The 19,922-nt window shown below is 52.1% G+C and overlaps 1 protein-coding gene across 1 annotated transcript in view; it reads right to left on the minus strand.

Annotated features, from left to right (window-relative positions):
* Positions 1-19,922, minus strand: part of LOC137361929 (serine/threonine-protein kinase LMTK3-like) — a gene marked incomplete at both ends in the record, with an annotated part of 37,309 nt that overhangs the window by 11,393 nt on the left and 5,994 nt on the right. The window contains 3 exon segments of the mRNA XM_068026508.1: positions 9,187-12,101; positions 17,884-18,033; positions 18,181-18,302. Coding sequence (XP_067882609.1) covers positions 9,187-12,101; positions 17,884-18,033; positions 18,181-18,302 — 3,187 coding nt within the window.

Here is a 19,922-nt window from a genome sequence, read left to right on the forward strand (position 1 = left end):
CATAGCCCGCTATCAATCCCCAAACTAATCCTGCTCATTCCCCATAGCCCTGTATCAATCCCCAAACTAATCCTGCTCATTCCCCATAGCCCTGTATCAGTCCCCAAACTAATCCTGCTCATTCCCCATAGCCCGGTATCAATCCCCAAACTAATCCTGCTCATTCCCCATAGCCCTGTATCAATCCCCAAACTAATCCTGCTCATTCCCCATAGCCCGGTATCAATCCCCAAACTAATCCTGCTCATTCCCCATAGCCCTCTATCAATCCCCAGACTAATCCTGCTCATTCCCCATAGCCCTGTATCAATCCCCAAACTAATCCTGCTCATTCCCCATAGCCCGGTATCAATCCCCAAACTAATCCTGCTCATTCCCCATAGCCCGGTATCAATCCCCAAACTAATCCTGCTCATTCCCCATAGCCCGGTATCAATCCCCAAACTAATCCTGCTCATTCCCCATAGCCCGGTATCAATCCCCAAACTAATCCTGCTCATTCCCCATAGCCCGGTATCAATCCCCAAACTAATCCTGCTCATTCCCATAGCCCTGTATCAATCCCCAAACTAATCCTGCTCATTCCCCATAGCCCGGTATCAATCCCCAAACTAATCCTGCTCATTCCCCATAGCCCTGTATCAATCCCCAAACTAATCCTGCTCATTCCCCATAGCCCTGTATCAATCCCCAAACTAATCCTGCTCATTCCCCATAGCCCTGTATCAATCCCAAACTAATCCTGCTCATTCCCCATAGCCCTGTATCAATCCCCAAACTAATCCTGCTCATTCCCCATAGCCCTGTATCAATCCCCAAACTAATCCTGCTCATTCCCCATAGCCCTGTATCAATCCCCAAACTAATCCTGCTCATTCCCCATAGCCCTGTATCAATCCCCAAACTAATCCTGCTCATTCCCCATAGCCCTCTATCAATCCCCAAACTAATCCTGCTCATTCCCCATAGCCCGGTATCAATCCCCAAACTAATCCTGCTCATTCCCCATAGCCCTCTATCAATCCCAAACTAATCCTGCTCATTCCCCATAGCCCTGTATCAATCCCCAAACTAATCCTGCTCATTCCCCATAGCCCTCTATCAATCCCCAAACTAATCCTGCTCATTCCCCATAGCCCTGTATCAATCCCCAAACTAATCCTGCTCATTCCCCATAGCCCTCTATCAATCCCCAAACTAATCCTGCTCATTCCCCATAGCCCTGTATCAATCCCCAAACTAATCCTGCTCATTCCCCATAGCCCGGTATCAATCCCCAAACTAATCCTGCTCATTCCCCATAGCCCTGTATCAATCCCCAAACTAATCCTGCTCATTCCCCATAGCCTCGTATCAATCCCCAAACTAATCCTGCTCATTCCCCATAGCCCTGTATCAATCCCAAACTAATCCTGCTCATTCCCCATAGCCCCTCATCCCCAAACTATCCTGCTCATGTCCCCATAGCCCGGTATCAATCCCCAAACTAATCCTGCTCATTCCCCATAGCCCTCTATCAATCCCAAACTAATCCTGCTCATTCCCCATAGCCCTGTATCAATCCCCAAACTAATCCTGCTCATTCCCCATAGCCCTCTATCAATCCCCAAACTAATCCTGCTCATTCCCCATAGCCCGGTATCAATCCCCAAACTAATCCTGCTCATTCCCCATAGCCCTGTATCAATCCCCAAACTAATCCTGCTCATTCCCCATAGCCCTGTATCAATCCCCAAACTAATCCTGCTCATTCCCCATAGCCCTGTATCAATCCCCAAACTAATCCTGCTCATTCCCCATAGCCCTGTATCAATCCCCAAACTAATCCTGCTCATTCCCCATAGCCCTCTATCAATCCCAAACTAATCCTGCTCATTCCCATAGCCCTGTATCAATCCCCAAACTAATCCTGCTCCTTCCCCATAGCCTGTATCAATCCCCAAACTAATCCTGCTCATTCCCCATAGCCCTGTATCAATCCCCAAACTAATCCTGCTCATTCCCCATAGCCCTGTATCAATCCCCAAACTAATCCTGCTCATTCCCCATAGCCCTGTATCAATCCCCAAACTAATCCTGCTCATTCCCCATAGCCCTGTATCAATCCCCAAACTAATCCTGCTCATTCCCATAGCCCTGTATCAATCCCCAAACTAATCCTGCTCATTCCCCATAGCCCTGTATCAATCCCCAAACTAATCCTGCTCATTCCCCATAGCCCTGTATCAATCCCCAAACTAATCCTGCTCATTCCCCATAGCCCTGTATCAATCCCCAAACTAATCCTGCTCATTCCCCATAGCCCTGTATCAATCCCCAAACTAATCCTGCTCATTCCCATAGCCCGGTATCAATCCCCAAACTAATCCTGCTCATTCCCCATAGCCCTGTATCAATCCCCAAACTAATCCTGCTCATTCCCCATAGCCCGGTATCAATCCCCAAACTAATCCTGCTCATTCCCCATAGCCCTGTATCAATCCCCAAACTAATCCTGCTCATTCCCCATAGCCCGGTATCAATCCCCAAACTAATCCTGCTCATTCCCCATAGCCCTGTATCAATCCCCAAACTAATCCTGCTCATTCCCCATAGCCCGGTATCAATCCCCAAAACTAATCCTGCTCATTCCCCATAGCCCTGTATCAATCCCCAAACTAATCCTGCTCATTCCCCATAGCCCTGTATCAATCCCCAAACTAATCCTGCTCATTCCCCATAGCCCTGTATCAATCCCCAAACTAATCCTGCTCATTCCCCATAGCCCGGTATCAATCCCCAAACTAATCCTGCTCATTCCCCATAGCCCTCTATCAATCCCCAAACTAATCCTGCTCATTCCCCATAGCCCGGTATCAATCCCCAAACTAATCCTGCTCATTCCCCATAGCCCGGTATCAATCCCCAAACTAATCCTGCTCATTCCCCATAGCCCGGTATCAATCCCCAAACTAATCCTGCTCATTCCCCATAGCCCTGTATCAATCCCCAAACTAATCCTGCTCATTCCCCATAGCCCTGTATCAATCCCCAAACTAATCCTGCTCATTCCCCATAGCCCTGTATCAATCCCCAAACTAATCCTGCTCATTCCCCATAGCCCTGTATCAATCCCCAAACTAATCCTGCTCATTCCCCATAGCCCTGTATCAATCCCCAAACTAATCCTGCTCATTCCCCATAGCCCTGTATCAATCCCCAAACTAATCCTGCTCATTCCCCATAGCCCGGTATCAATCCCCAAACTAATCTGCTCATTCCCCATAGCCCTGTATCAATCCCCAAACTAATCCTGCTCATTCCCCATAGCCCTGTATCAATCCCCAAACTAATCCTGCTCATTCCCCATAGCCCTGTATCAATCCCCAAACTAATCCTGCTCATTCCCCATAGCCCTGTATCAATCCCCAAACTAATCCTGCTCATTCCCCATAGCCCTGTATCAATCCCCAAACTAATCCTGCTCATTCCCATAGCCCTGTATCAATCCCCAAACTAATCTGCTCATTCCCCATAGCCCTGTATCAATCCCCAAACTAATCCTGCTCATTCCCCATAGCCTGTATCAATCCCCAAACTAATCCTGCTCATTCCCCATAGCCCTGTATCAATCCCCAAACTAATCCTGCTCATTCCCCATAGCCCTGTATCAATCCCCAAACTAATCCTGCTCATTCCCCATAGCCCCGGTATCAATCCCCAAACTAATCCTGCTCATTCCCCATAGCCCTGTATCAATCCCCAAACTAATCCTGCTCATTCCCATAGCCCTGTATCAATCCCCAAACTAATCCTGCTCATTCCCCATAGCCCTGTATCAATCCCCAAACTAATCCTGCTCATTCCCCATAGCCCTGTATCAATCCCCAAACTAATCCTGCTCATTCCCCATAGCCCGGTATCAATCCCCAAACTAATCCTGCTCATTCCCCATAGCCCTGTATCAATCCCCAAACTAATCCTGCTCATTCCCCATAGCCCTGTATCAATCCCCAAACTAATCCTGCTCATTCCCATAGCCCTGTATCAATCCCCAAACTAATCCTGCTCATTCCCCATAGCCCTGTATCAATCCCCAAACTAATCCTGCTCATTCCCCATAGCCCGGTATCAATCCCCAAACTAATCCTGCTCATTCCCCATAGCCCTCTATCAATCCCCAAACTAATCCTGCTCATTCCCCATAGCCCTGTATCAATCCCCAAACTAATCCTGCTCATTCCCCATAGCCCTGTATCAATCCCCAAACTAATCCTGCTCATTCCCCATAGCCCTGTATCAATCCCCAAACTAATCCTGCTCATTCCCCATAGCCCGGTATCAATCCCCAAACTAATCCTGCTCATTCCCCATAGCCCTGTATCAATCCCCAAACTAATCCTGCTCATTCCCCATAGCCCTGTATCAATCCCCAAACTAATCCTGCTCATTCCCCATAGCCCGGTATCAATCCCCAAACTAATCCTGCTCATTCCCCATAGCCCTCTATCAATCCCCAAACTAATCCTGCTCATTCCCCATAGCCCTGTATCAATCCCCAACTAATCCTGCTCATTCCCCATAGCCCGGTATCAATCCCCAAACTAATCCTGCTCATTCCCCATAGCCCTGTATCAATCCCCAAACTAATCCTGCTCATTCCCCATAGCCCGGTATCAATCCCCAAACTAATCCTGCTCATTCCCCATAGCCCTGTATCAATCCCCAAACTAATCCTGCTCATTCCCCATAGCCCTGTATCAATCCCCAAACTAATCCTGCTCATTCCCCATAGCCCTGTATCAATCCCCAAACTAATCCTGCTCATTCCCCATAGCCCGCTATCAATCCCCAAACTAATCCTGCTCATTCCCCATAGCCCTGTATCAATCCCCAAACTAATCCTGCTCATTCCCCATAGCCCTGTATCAATCCCCAAAACTAATCCTGCTCATTCCCCATAGCCCGGTATCAATCCCCAAACTAATCCTGCTCATTCCCCATAGCCCTGTATCAATCCCCAAACTAATCCTGCTCATTCCCCATAGCCCTGTATCAATCCCCAAACTAATCCTGCTCATTCCCATAGCCCGGTATCAATCCCCAAACTAATCCTGCTCATTCCCCATAGCCCTGTATCAATCCCCAAACTAATCCTGCTCATTCCCCATAGCCCTGTATCAATCCCCAAACTAATCCTGCTCATTCCCCATAGCCCTGTATCAATCCCCAAACTAATCCTGCTCATGTCCCCATAGCCCTCTATCAATCCCCAAACTAATCCTGCTCATTCCCCATAGCCCTGTATCAATCCCCAAACTAATCCTGCTCATTCCCCATAGCCCTCGTATCAATCCCAAACTAATCCTGCTCATTCCCCATGCCCTGATCATCCCCAAACTAATCCTGCTCATTCCCCATAGCCCTGGTATCAATCCCCAAACTAATCTGCTCATTCCCCCATAGCCCTGTATCAATCCCCAAACTAATCCTGCTCATTCCCCATAGCCCTGTAATCAATCCCCAAACTAATCCTGCTCATTCCCCATAGCCCTGTATCAATCCCCAAACTAATTCCTGCTCATTCCCCATATGCCCTGTATCAATCCCCAAACTAATCCTGCTCATCCTTCCCCATAGCCCTGTATATCAATCCCCAAACTAATCCTGCTCATTCCCCATAGCCCTGTATCAATCCCCAAACTAATCCTGCTCATTCCCCATAGCCCTCTATCAATCCCCAAACTAATCCTGCTCATTCCCCATAGCCCTGTATCAATCCCCAAACTAATCCTGCTCATTCCCCATAGCCCGGTATCAATCCCCAAACTAATCCTGCTCTCTCCCCATAGCCCTCTATCAATCCCCAAACTAATCCTGCTCATTCCCCATAGCCCGGTATCAATCCCCAAACTAATCCTGCTCTCTCCCCATAGCCCTCTATCAATCCCCAAACTAATCCTGCTCATTCCCCATATCCCGGTATCAATCCCCAAACTAATCCTGCTCATTCCCCATAGCCCGGTATCAATCCCCAAACTAATCCTGCTCATTCCCCATAGCCCGGTATCAATCCCCAAACTAATCCTGCTCATTCCCCATAGCCCTGTATCAATCCCCAAACTAATCCTGCTCTCTCCCCATAGCCCTGTATCAATACCCAAACTAATCCTGCTCATTCCCCATAGCCCGGTATCAATCCCCAATCTAATCCTGCTCATTCCCCATAGCCCTGTATCAATCCCCAAACTAATCCTGCTCATTCCCCATAGCCCTGTATCAATCCCCAAACTAATCCTGCTCATTCCCCATAGCCCTGTATCAATCCCCAAACTAATCCTGCTCATTCCCCATAGCCCTGTATCAATCCCCAAACTAATCCTGCTCATTCCCCATAGCCCTGTATCAATCCCCAAACTAATCCTGCTCATTCCCCATAGCCCTGTATCAATCCCCAAACTAATCCTGCTCATTCCCCATAGCCCGGTATCAATCCCCAAACTAATCCTGCTCATTCCCCATAGCCCTGTATCAATCCCCAAACTAATCCTGCTCATTCCCCATAGCCCTGTATCAATCCCCAAACTAATCCTGCTCATTCCCCATAGCCCTGTATCAATCCCCAAACTAATCCTGCTCTCTCCCCATAGCCCTGTATCAATCCCCAAACTAATCCCACTGCCCAGCTCTCTCCCCATAGCCCTGGATCAATCCTCAAACTAATCCCACTGCCCCGCTCTCTCCCCCTCGCCCTGTATCAATCCCCAAACTAATCCCACTGCCCAGCTCTCTCCCCATAGCCCTGGATCAATCCTCAAACTAATCCCACTGCCCTGCTCTCTCCCCCTCACCCTGTATCAATCCCCAAACTTATCCCACTGCCCCGCTCTCTCCCCATAGCCCTGTATCAATCCCCAAACTAATCCCACTGCCCCGCTCTCTCCCCATAGCCCTGTATCAATCCCCAAACTAATCCTGCTCATTCCCCATAGCCCTGTATCAATTCCCAAACTAATCCTGCTCTCTCCCCATCGCCCTGTATCAATCCTAAACTAATCCCACTGCCCCGCTCTCTCCCCATAGCCCTGGATCAATCCTCAAACTAATCCCACTGCCCCGCTGTCTCCCCCTCGCCCTGTATGAATCCCCAAACTAATCCCACTGCCCAGCTCTCTCCCCATAGCCCTGGATCAATCCTCAAACTAATCCCACTGCCCCGCTGTCTCCCCCTCGCCCTGTATCAATCCCCAAACTAATCCCACTGCCCAGCTCTCTCCCCATAGCCCTGGATCAATCCTCAAACTAATCCCACTGCCCCGCTCTCTCCCCCTCGCCCTGTATCAATCCCCAAACTAATCCCACTGCCCAGCTCTCTCCCCATAGCCCTGGATCAATCCTCAAACTAATCCCACTGCCCTGCTCTCTCCCCCTCACCCTGTATCAATCCCCAAACTTATCCCACTGCCCCGCTCTCTCCCCATAGCCCTCTATCAATCCCCAAACTAATCCCACTGCCCAGCTCTCTCCCCATAGCCCTGTATCAACCCCAAATTTACAGATGGGAGAGGGAGTGAGAGAGAAAGAGAGACTCGGAAAGAGAAGGAGAACAAGGCAGACAGAGATAGACAATGGGAGGGGGAGTGAAAGAGTGACAGAGAGACAGACAGGCAGAGAAAGAGAGAGAGAGACAGGCAGAGAGAGAGAGAGTGAGACAGAGAGAGACAGAGACAGAGAAAAATTACAGCACAGAAGGAGGCCATTCAGCCCTCATGTCTGTGCCAGTCGAAAAACTATCCACCCAGTCTAATCCCACCTTCCAGCACCCAGTCCGTAGCCTTGCAGGTTACAGCACTTTAGGTGCCGGTCCGGGTACCTTTTTAAATGAGTTGAGGGTTTTTGCATCCACCACTAATCCTGGCAGTGAATTCTCGACACCCCTCTAATTCATGTCCCCTCTAATCCTTCTACCAATCACCTTAAATCTGTGCCCCCTGGTAATTGACCTCTCCGCTCGGGGAAACAGGTCCTTCCTGTCTACTCGATCTCGGCCCCTCACCTTTTTATACACCTCAATTCATTCACCCCTCAGCCTCCTCTGTTCTAAGGAAAACAACCCTCAAATCCATGTAGACCACATCCACTGCACTACCCTCATCAATCCTTCTTGTTACTCCCTCAAAGATCTCAATTAAGTTAGTAAGACTTGACCTTCCCTTAACAACTCCATGCTGACTATCTCTGATTAATCTGTGCCTTTCTAAGTGGCTGTTTCTCCTGTCTCTCAGAATAGATTCTAACAATTTACCCACCTCCGAGGTCAGACTGACCGGCCTATAACTATTTGGCCTATCCCTCACACCCTTTTAAACAATGCTGCAATGTTCGCAGACCTCCAATCCTCTGGCACCTTGCCTGTATCTAGAGAGGAATTGAAGATGATCCTCAGAGCATCTGCTATTTCCTTCCTGGCTTCCTTTAACAACCTGGGATACAATCCATCTGTCCCTGATGATTTATCCACTTTCAAGGGTGTCAGACCCTCTCGCACTTCCTCTCTCATTATGCTTACATTATCTAAATAGAGACAGAGAGACAGAAATAGAGAGCTAGAGAGGGAGAATCATAGAGAGATATAGAGAAATAGAGACGGAGAGAGAGAGAATAGAGACAAAGACAGAGAGTGAGATAGATAGAGAGATAGAGAGAGAGAGAGAGATCGCGAGAGAGATAAAAGCAAAATACTGCGGATGCTGGAAATCTGATAGCGAGAGAGAGACACAGAGAGAGAGATAGAGAGAGAGAGATAGCGAGAGAGAGAGAGAGAGATGGAGAGAGACATACAGAGAAAGAGACAGAGAGAGAGACAGAGACAGTGAATGGGAGAGAGAGAGACACACACACACACAGAGAGGGAGAGACAGAGACACAGAGAGACAGAGAGAGAGAGAGAGAGAGACAGACAGAGAGAGAGAGAGATAGCGAGAGAGAGATAGCGAGAGAGAGATAGCGAGAGATAGCAGGAGAGAGAGAGAGATAGAGAGAGAGAGAGACAGAGGGGGGGGAGAGAGAGACAGAAAGAGGGAGAGACAGAGAGAGACACACAGAGAGAGGGAGAGACAGAGAGAGAGAGAGAGAGAGAGAGAGAGACACACACACACAGAGACAGAGACACACAGAGAGAGAGAGGGAGATCTCATCTTTTTGTACCTTTGATATTCTCACTAGGTGGAGAAGCAACAGCTGAGAAATCGAGGAAGAGGTTTGGTTGGCCAACGACCCTGGGCTCCTCAGTGTGTCGCTCACCGTTGCTGCAGACACCCCTCGACCAAGGGTCCTGCTCCTCAGGGGGCAGCCTCCTCCCTGTGGCCTCCCCTCCCTCGGCCAGGCGTTCCTCTCTCTGCAGCTTCTGCCCACACCCTCTGTGGTCCTTCCCCAGTCTGGAGCCAAGCCGACTGGAAGCCTGGGCCTCTGAGGCATGTTTCGGAGGGACGTGATGACCATCTGCTGTCCTGAATGGTGCCATGTAGCTACTGGTGGACAGGACCTTGTGTGTAATGTCCTCGCGCAGGCTGTGCAGGAGCTCCTCCTTGCACACCTGTACCAGGAAGCCATTCTCCATCTGCCTCTTGACCACTCGCTCCCCTGGAGGAGCCTTGGCCTCCTCTGTCACCATCCTCCCCTGGCCTCCAGCCCCCTCGCTCCTCGCCAATGGCCAGGGGCTCCAGTCCTTGCCTCTAGTCTTAGGGTCTTCCTCCATCTTGCCCGCTCTCTCCCTCTCCCCCCTCGTGCCTGCTGCCCCTTTAAAGGGATCTTGGGGTTCAGCAAGGCTTTGGATTGTCTCGTGGTCTTTGGGGAGACCTTGGATTGGCTCATGGTCTTTGGGGAGGGCTAGGATTGGCTCCTTGTCTTTGGGGAGGCCTTGGATTGGCTCATGGTCTTTGGGGACATCTTGGATTGGCTCATGGTCTTTGGGGCGGGCTAGGATTGGCTCATGGTCTTCGGGGAGGCTGCGGATTGGCCCGTGGTCTTCCATGAGGCTTTGGATTGGCTCGTGGTCTGCAATGAGGCTTTGGATTGGCTCGTGGTCTTCAACGAGACTTTGGATTGGCCCGTGGTCTTCAACGAGACTTTGGATTGGCTCGTGTTCTTCAACGAGACTTTGGATTGGCCCGTGGTCTTCAATGAGACTTTGGATTGGCCCGTGGTCTTCAATGAGACTTTGGATTGGCCCGTGGTCTTCAACGAGACTTTGGATTGGCTCATGTTCTTCAGCGAGACTTTGGATTGGCCTGTGGTCTTCAACGAGACTTTGGATTGGCTCGTGGTCTTCAACGAGACTTTGGATTGGCTCGTGGTCTTCAACGAGACTTTGGATTGGTCCGTGGTCTTCAACGAGACTTTGGATTGGCTCATGGTCTTCAACGAGGCTTTGGATTGGCTCATGGTCTTCGGCGAGGACTCGGATTGGTTCATGGTCTTCAACAAGGCTTTGGATTGGCTTGTAGTCTTCAATGAGGCCTTGAGTTGGGGCTTCCTGCTCAAAGAGGTCTTGGTCTTGGTTTGGGTCTGTGGCCTGCCTGGGGTTCAAGACCTCTGTCCCCTCAGACCTCCAAGGGTCACACTTCACCTTTCCCTTGGCCCACTCGCCCCTACCCGTCAGGTACTCGTTCTTGAGGTTTTCCCATTCCTCAATCCTCCTCCTGCCTTCCTCGTCCCCTTCCGTCTGGGGGGAATGTCGGCTGGACACATCCTCACCATTCCTGGACTCTTTGCCTGCCACGGTTTCCGGCCCCCTCCCCCGCTCCAGCTCCCCGTCTTGGTCGGAGAAGTAAGCCGAGTCCCTGTAGGGGGTCCCCTCCCCCAGGGGCCGCAGCCCGCCTGTCCCCGGAGGGGCGGCTGATCGACTGTGGGAACCTTCACCCTCCACCTCCTCTGACACTGGCTCCTTCAGGCTGAAATCGGGGGACAGGGCGCTCTCGGTGTCGTAGCCGCTGTCGGCTGGCTCCTTGGGCGCAGGTTGCAGCTCCTCGGGCGGGCCGAGGGGAGGTGGTGGTGGGGGGGGGCCCGGGCAGTCTCGTGTCAGCGGCGTGCGGAACCCCACGCGTCCGCCAGGCCCCCCCGCAGACCGCGGCATGAGGCGCTCAGCAGTAGGGATCCGGGCAGAGGCCGCCCCGCCTCGGCCTCCCGCCGGCTCGCCGAGGGTCCAGGCCTCGGCCCTGTCGGCCAGGGGCCCCCGGGGGACGGCCGGCCCGCCCTCGAAGGGGCTGCTCGGCCCGTCGAACAGCCCCGTGCCGTCCGGGCGGGTCTGGGCGAAGAGGTTGAAGGTGTAGGCGCTGGGCCTGCCCGCTTTCCCCCCGGGGGCGCCCCTTTCGACCAGTGATGTCTCCTCCATGCCCTTGGACGGGGGCCCCTCCACCGTGGCCGCGACATCCTCGGCCGGCGACACCACGATCGTGGCGCCCGCCCCCGCGGGACTGGGCCCGGAGATTCCCGGCAGCTCCCGGAGCGCCAGCTGGCCGGGGCTCGGGAGCTGGCGGCGGCTCAAGTAGTGAGGGCTGGGGGCACAGACGGTGTAGCCCGGGCCCAGGGGGCACTCAGTGGACTCCTCCAGGCGAATGTAGTACTCGCTGCAGACGGACGGGCTGCGGGCGCTGATGACCGGGACCACGCTCGGCGTCTCCAGCCCCCGCGGGGGCACGGGGGGCGGCTGCCGTGCCTCGAGGAACGGCTCGGGGGGCGGGGCGCGGAACCGCCCCCCGCTGCCGCCGGTCTCGCCCGCCTGGCGCTCGAACAGGGCCTGCTCCCACATGTACTCGAAGTTCAGGCCGCGGCTGCTCTCCGTCACGGTCAGGATGTCGTCCAGGTCACCGTGCAGGCCGCCCTCACCCTCGCCGTTGTGGCCTCCGCTGGCGGCGGAGGACAGGCCCTCCAGGAGCGGGAAGGCGCCCCTCCCTCCCCCGCTCCTCCCGGCGGGCTTCAGGGCGTTCCAGCGGCTCTCGAAGCTGTCCTCCTCCCCGCCCGCGCCGGGGCGCTGGCTCACCAGGTAGGTGAGCAGGAGGTGGACGTCGGCAACTGTCGGCCTCGTCTCCGACTGGGCCCAGCAGCACTGCATTACCTCGTACCTGCGGACGGGAAAGAGGCCAACGTCAATACTGCTTCTCGGATGTGAGGAGGGTTCAGCAGCAGAAGCTCTGCTTTCCTGCGCTCTCTCACCAGCAACTGGGTGCACTCCAGAGCATAGGGGACATGTGGGTCAGTTAGTGAGTTGACAGCCATCGCCAAGAGAGTCAAATGTAAAAATCCTACAATGTCGGGATTATTCATGCTGTACCTGTCCTGGGAGTGTTTGATGGGGGACAGTGTAGAGGGAGCTTTACTCTGTATCTAACCCCCCGTACTGTACCTGTCCTGGGAGTGTTTGATGGGGGACAGTGTAGAGGGAGCTTTACTCTGTATCTAACCCCCCCGTACTGTACCTGTCCTGGGGAGTGTTTGATGGGGGACAGTGTAGAGGGAGCTTTACTCTGTATCTAACCCCGTGCTGTACCTGTCCTGGGGAGTGTTTGATGGGGGACAGTGTAGAGGGAGCTTTACTCTGTATCTAACCCCCCCCGTGCTGTACCTGTCCTGGGAGTGTTTGATGGGGGACAGTGTAGAGGGAGCTTTACTCTGTATCTAACCCCCGTACTGCCCCTGTCTTGGGAGTGTTTGATGGGGGACAGTGTAGAGGGAGCTTTACTCTGTATCTAACCCCTGTGCTGTACCTGTCCTGGGAGTGTTTGATGGGGGAAAGCATTGTCAGCTGAAGCTCGTTGCTGCAACCAGCACTCAGCACCTTAAATTAGGCAGCAGCAAACACTGTTTTTTTTTCTTTTCCAAACCTAGTGCTGTACCTGTCCTGGGAGTGTTTGATGGGGCAGTGTAGAGGGAGCTTTACTCTGATTCTAACCCCCCGTACTGTACCTGTCCTGGCAGTTTTTGATGGGGGACAGTGTGGAGGGAACATTACTCTGTATCTAACCCCCCGTACTGTACCTGTCCTGGGAGTGTTTGATGGGGGACAGTGTAGAGGGAGCTTTACTCTGTATCTAACCCCCCGTGCTGTACCTGTCCTGGGAGTGTTTGATGGGGGACAGTGTGGAGGGAACATTACTCTGTATCTAACCCCCCCGTACTGTACCTGTCCTGGGAGTGTTTGATGGGGGACAGTGTGGAGGGAACATTACTCTGTATCTAACCCCCCGTACTGTACCTGTCCTGGGAGTGTTTGATGGGGACAGTGTAGAGGGAGCTTTACTCTGTATCTGTGGTAATGGAGAGGGATAGGTATGTGCAACAGGGCAAGGTTTACAATTGGGGGAAGGGTAGATATGATGCTGTCAGGCAGGAACTGAGGAGCATAAGTTGGGAGCATATGCTGGCAGGGAAGGGCACGGTCGAAATGTGGAACTTTTTCAAGGAGCAGATAGTAGGGGCCATTGATAAGCATGTCCCTGTCAGACAGGGAAGGGATGGTCATGTGAGGGAACCGTGGTTGACAAGAGAGGTTGAGAGTCTTGTTAGGAAGAAGAAGGATGCGTATATAAAGTTGAGGAAAAAGGGCACAGGCATAGCTCTGGAGGGATACAAGATGGCCAGGAAGGATCTGAAGAAAGGGATTAGGAGAGCTAAGAGAGGGCATGAAAAATGCTTGGCGGGTAGGATAAAAGAAAACCCCAAGGCCTTTTACGCGTATGTCAGAAATATGAGGATGACTAGGGGGACCGTAGGTCCGGTCAAGGACAATAGCGGGAGACTGTGTGTTGAGCCGGAAGAGATAAGTGAGGTTTTGAATGAGTACTTCTCTTCGGTATTTACGAATGAGAAGGGGTGTATTACTGAAGAGGACGGTGTGAAACAGACTGGTAAGCTCGAGGAAGTGCTCGTTAGGAGGGAAGATGTGTTGGGGTTTTTGAATAACTTGAAGATAGACAAGTCTCCCGGGCCTGACGGGGTATATCCAAGGATGTTATGGGAAGCAAGGGATGAAATTGCAGAGCCGCTGGCAATGATCTTTTCATCTTCTCTGCTGACGGGGGTGGTACCAGGTGATTGGAGGGTGGCAAATGTTGTGCCCCTGTTCAAGAAAGGGAATAGGAACAACCCTGGGAATTACAGGCCAGTTAGTCTTACTTCGGTGGTAGGCAAGTTGATGGAAAAGGTGCTGAGGGATAGGATTTCTGAGCATCTGGAAAGACACTGCTTGATTCGGGACAGTCAGCACGGTTTTGTGAGGGGTAGGTCTTGCCTCACAAGCCTGATTGAATTCTTTGAGCAGGTGACCAAGCAAGTGGATGAGGGTAAACCAGTGGATGTGGTGTACATGGATTTTAGTAAGGCATTTGATAAGGTCCCCCATGGTAGACTTATGGAGAAAGTCAGGAGGCATGGGATAGTGGGGAATGTGGCCAGTTGGATTAAGAATTGGCTAACTGATAGAAGGCAGAGAGTGGTCTTAGATGGTAAATACTCAGCCTGGAGCCCAGTTACCAGTGGCGTGCCGCAGGGATCAGTTCTGGGTCCTCTCCTGTTTGTGATTTTTATTAACGACTTGGATGAGGAAGTCGAAGGGTGGGTCAGTAAATTTGCAGATGATACAAAGGTTGGTGGAGTTGTGGATACCGAGGAGGGCTATTGTCGTCTGCAAAGGGACTTGGATAGGTTGCAGTGCTGGGCTGAAAAGTGGCAGATGGAGTTTAACCCTGAAAAGTGTGAGGTCGTCCATTTTGGAAGGACAAACATGAATGCAAAATACTGGGTTAACGGTAGGGTTCTTGGGCATGTGGAGGAGCAGAGAGACCTTGGGGTCTATGTGCATAGATCATTGAAAGTTGCAACTCAAGTGGATAGGGCTGTGAAGAAGGCATATGGGGTGTTAGCGTTCATTAGCAGAGGGATTGAATTTAAGAGCCGTGAGGTGATGATGCAGCTGTACAGGACCTTGGTAAGGCCTCATTTGGAGTACTGTGTGCAGTTCTGGTCGCCTCATTTTAGGAAGGATGTGGAAGCCTTGGAGAGGGTGCAGAGGAGATTTACCAGGATGTTGCCTGGAATGGAGAATAAGTCTTACGAGGAAAGGCTGAACATTCTAGGCCTCTTCTCATTAGAAAGGAGAAGGATGAGGGGTGACATGATAGAGGTTTATAAGATGATCAGGGGAATAGATAGGGTAGACAGTCAGAAACTTTTTCCCCGGGTGGAGCAAAGCGTTACAAGGGGTCATAAATTTAAGGTGAAGGGTGGGAGATATAAGGGGGATGTCAGGGGAAGGTTCTTTACCCAGAGAGTGGTCGAGGCATGGAATGCCTTGCCCGGGGAAGTTGTTGAGTCAGAAACTTTAGGGACTTTCAAAAGGCTTTTGGATAGGTATATGGATAAAGGAGAATGATGGGGTATAGATTAAATTGTCCTTGACAGAGGACAAAGGATCGGCACAACATTGTGGGCCGAAGGGCCTGTTCTGTGCTGTATGTTCTATGTTCTATGTTCTAACCCCCCGTACTGTACCTGTCCTGGGAGTGTTTGATGGGGGACAGTGTGGAGGGAACATTACTCTGTATCTAACCCCCCCCCCCCGTACTGTACCTGTCCTGGGGAGTGTTTGATGGGGGACAGTGTGGAGGGAACATTACTCTGTATCTAACCCCCCCGTACTGTACCTGTCCTGGGAGTGTTTGATGGGGGACAGTGTAGAGGGAGCTTTACTCTGTATCTAACCCCCCGTACTGTACCTGTCCTGGGAGTGTTTGATGGGGGACAGTGTGGAGGGAACATTACTCTGTATCTAACCCCCCCCCCCCCGTACTGTACCTGTCCTGGGAGTGTTTGATGGGGGACAGTGTGGAGGGAACATTACTCTGTATCTAACCCCCCCCCCCCCGTACTGTACCTGTCCTGGGAGTGTTTGATGGGGGACAGTGTGGAGGGAACATTACTCTGTATCTAACCCCCCGTACTGTACCTGTCCTGGCAGTGTTTGATGGGGGACAGTGTGGAGGGAACATTACTCTGTATCTAACCCCCCCCCCCCGTACTGTACCTGTCCTGGGAGTGTTTGATGGGGGACAGTGTGGAGGGAACATTACTCTGTATCTAACCCCCCGTACTGTACCTGTCCTGGCAGTGTTTGATGGGGGACAGTGTGGAGGGAACATTACTCTGTATCTAACCCCCCGTACTGTACCTGTCCTGGGAGTGTTTGATGGGGGACAGTGTAGAGGGAGCTTTACTCTGTATCTAACCCCCGTACTGTACCTGTCCTGGGGAGTGTTTGATGGGGGACAGTGTAGAGGGAGCTTTACTCTGTATCTAACCCCCGTACTGTACCTGTCCTGGGAGTGTTTGATGGGGGACAGTGTAGAGGGAGCTTTACTCTGTATCTAACCCCCCGTGCTGTACCTGTCCTGGGAGTGTTTGATGGGGGACAGTGTGGAGGGAACATTACTCTGTATCTAACCCCCCCGTACTGTACCTGTCCTGGGAGTGTTTGATGGGGGACAGTGTGGAGGGAACATTACTCTGTATCTAACCCCCCGTACTGTACCTGTCCTGGGAGTGTTTGATGGGGACAGTGTAGAGGGAGCTTTACTCTGTATCTAACCCCCCGTACTGTACCTGTCCTGGGGAGTGTTTGATGGGGGACAGTGTGGAGGGAACATTACTCTGTATCTAACCCCCGTACTGTACCTGTCCTGGGAGTGTTTGATGGGGGACAGTGTGGAGGGAACATTACTCTGTATCTAACCCCCCCGTACTGTACCTGTCCTGGGAGTGTTTGATGGGGGACAGTGTGGAGGGAACATTACTCTGTATCTAACCCCCCCGTACTGTACCTGTCCTGGGAGTGTTTGATGGGGGACAGTGTAGAGGGAGCTTTACTCTGTATCTAACCCCCCCGTACTGTACCTGTCCTGGGAGTGTTTGATGGGGGACAGTGTAGAGGGAGCTTTACTCTGTATCTAACCCCCCGTACTGTACCTGGCCTGGGAGTGTTTGATGGGGGACAGTGTAGAGGGAGCTTTACTCTGTATCTAACCCCCCCCGTACTGTACCTGTCCTGGGAGTGTTTGATGGGGGACAGTGTAGAGGGAGCTTTACTCTGTATCTAACCCCCCGTACTGTACCTGTCCTGGGAGTGTTTGATGGGGGACAGTGTGGAGGGAGCTTTACTCTGTATCTAACCCCCCCGTACTGTACCTGTCCTGGGAGTGTTTGATGGGGGACAGTGTAGAGGGAGCTTTACTCTGTATCTAACCCCCCGTACTGTACCTGGCCTGGGAGTGTTTGATGGGGGACAGTGTAGAGGGAGCTTTACTCTGTATCTAACCCCCCCCGTACTGTACCTGTCCTGGGAGTGTTTGATGGGGGACAGTGTAGAGGGAGCTTTACTCTGTATCTAACCCCCCGTACTGTACCTGTCCTGGGAGTGTTTGATGGGGGACAGTGTAGAGGGAGCTTTACTCTGTATCTAACCCCCCCCGTACTGTACCTGTCCTGGGAGTGTTTGATGTGGACAGTGTAGAGGGAGCTTTACTCTGTATCTAACCCCCCGTACTGTACCTGTCCTGGGAGTGTTTGATGGGGGACAGTGTAGAGGGAGCTTTACTCTGTATCTAACCCCCCCCGTACTGTACCTGTCCTGGGAGTGTTTGATGGGGGACAGTGTAGAGGGAGCTTTACTCTGTATCTAACCCCCCGTGCTGTACCTGTCCTGGGGAGTGTTTGATGGGGGACAGTGTGGAGGGAGCTTTACTCTGTATCTAACCCCCCCGTACTGTACCTGTCCTGGGAGTGTTTGATGGGGGACAGTGTGGAGGGAACATTACTCTGTATGAAGGCCCCTCGTGCTTGTTGGATTACACTCACCAGTAGTCAGAATGGGGCAGTTTGATGCGGGGTTTCGATAACTTCATCTGCTGTTCCTTGATAACGAACATCAGGACCTCATGGTCTGTCAGGTGTTGATACGGCTGGGTCGCGAATTCGAACAGCTCCCACATGGTGACGCCCAGTGACCTGGAGTGCGGCAGACAAGGTTAGACGTTCGCGCCGTCAGTGGGTCCCGGCTCGTACCCGCGCGGAGCATGCGAGGCTTCGCCGCGCGCGCGCGAGGGGGCCGGACGGGGGAGAGCATCCCCCGAGTCCCCCCCGTCATTCACTCACCACACATTGCTTGCCCTGGTCTGATCGACCAACACCAGGTTGCCGTGCACCTCGTCGACGAGCTCTGGGGCGATCCAGCGCAGGGGGATCCACAGCCTGTCAGACGTCACGTAGTAATCTTCCTGACCGGGGGGAGGGGTGTGGGGGAGGGAGATGAGGAATGCAGTATCAGTGCTGTCCGACATTCATTCAACAGTCTGCCCCCCGCTCAACTGTCTGCTCCCCCTCGATTGAAACACTGCTTCATTCCTTTCTGGTCCAAGGGCTGGATTTAACACCCCAGCCCCCGGGCAACCTCCAGAAAAAGGAGCAGGTGGCCATTCGGCCCCGCGATCCTGCTACCCCTGTTCAACCCGATCGGGGCCGGGTCCTCGACCTCAACTCGTTTCCCGGACGATCCCCTCACTTCCCTCGACCCCCTCAGCGCCCGTCAATCTTGATGACTGGGGGAAGAGAATCCCAGAGATTCACAAACCCCTCGGAGCGAAGAAATTCCTCCCTGTCTCGGTCCCAAATGGGCCGACCCCTTATCCTGTGACCAGCCCCTCCCTCCAGCTCCGGACTCTCCGTGGGGGAGTTCGGTGGGGAACAGCCTGTCAGCATCTATCCTGTCAAAGCCCCTCTCCGAATGTTACACGTTTCAATGAGATCACCTCTCATTCTTCTAAACTCTCGGGAATATCGGTCCCATTCTACTCCATCTCTCCTCATAGGACACCCCCCTCATCCCGGGAATCAGTCTAGCGAATCTTCGTTGCACCCCACCTCTCGGGCAAGTATATCCTTCTTTAGGTAAGGAGACCAAAACTGTCCTCATTACTCCAGCTGTGGTCTCACTAAAGCTCTGTATAATTACTCTTCTACTCAATTCACTTTGTGATAAAGGCCATTGCATTCATCTTCCTAACTGCTTGCTCTACCTAGCGTTAACCTTCTGTGATTCATGGACAAGGATACTCCGGTCCCTCGGAATACCAACATTTCCCAGTCTCTCACCATTTAAAAATATTCTGCTTTTCTATTCCTACGACCAAAGTGAATATCGTCACACTTCCCCACATTTGTTGCTCACTCACTTAACCCGTCTATATCGGTGTCCTCTTCACTGCGTGCATTCCCACCTAACTTGGTATCACCAAACTCAGATACATTACTCTCTGTCTCTTCATCTCAGTCACTAATATAGACCGTAAATCGCTGAGGCCCCAGCACTGATCCTTGCGGCACTCCACTCGTCACAGTCTGCCAACCTGACAATGTCCCGTTTATTCCCACTCTGTTTTCTGCCCATTAACCAATCCTCTATCCATGCTAATGTACTACCCCAATCCCACGAGCCCTAATCTTGTGGAATGACCGTTTGTGTGGCACTTCATCAAATGCCGATTGTAAATCTAAATATACGACATCGACTGGTTCCCCTTTATCTACCCTGCTGGTTACATCCTCAAAATATGCGAATAGATTTGTCAAACAAGACTTCCCTTTCACAAAACCACGTTCACTCTGTCTAATCATACGATGATTTTCCAAGTTCCCTGTTAACACATCCCGAATAATAGATTCCAGCATTTTCCTGATGGCTGATGTCAGGCTAAGTAGCCTGTCGTTCCCTGTTTTCTCTCTCCCTCCTTTACTGAATCGCGGGGCTACGTTTGCCAACTTCGAATCCACAAGACCATTCCGGAAGCTGGGAAATTCTAAACTATCAGAACAGGACTTTCTCTGAAGCAGTAGGCCCG

The sequence above is a fragment of the Heterodontus francisci genome, unplaced genomic scaffold (genome assembly GCF_036365525.1).
Source record: "Heterodontus francisci isolate sHetFra1 unplaced genomic scaffold, sHetFra1.hap1 HAP1_SCAFFOLD_1938, whole genome shotgun sequence".
Taxonomy (NCBI): domain Eukaryota; kingdom Metazoa; phylum Chordata; class Chondrichthyes; order Heterodontiformes; family Heterodontidae; genus Heterodontus; species Heterodontus francisci.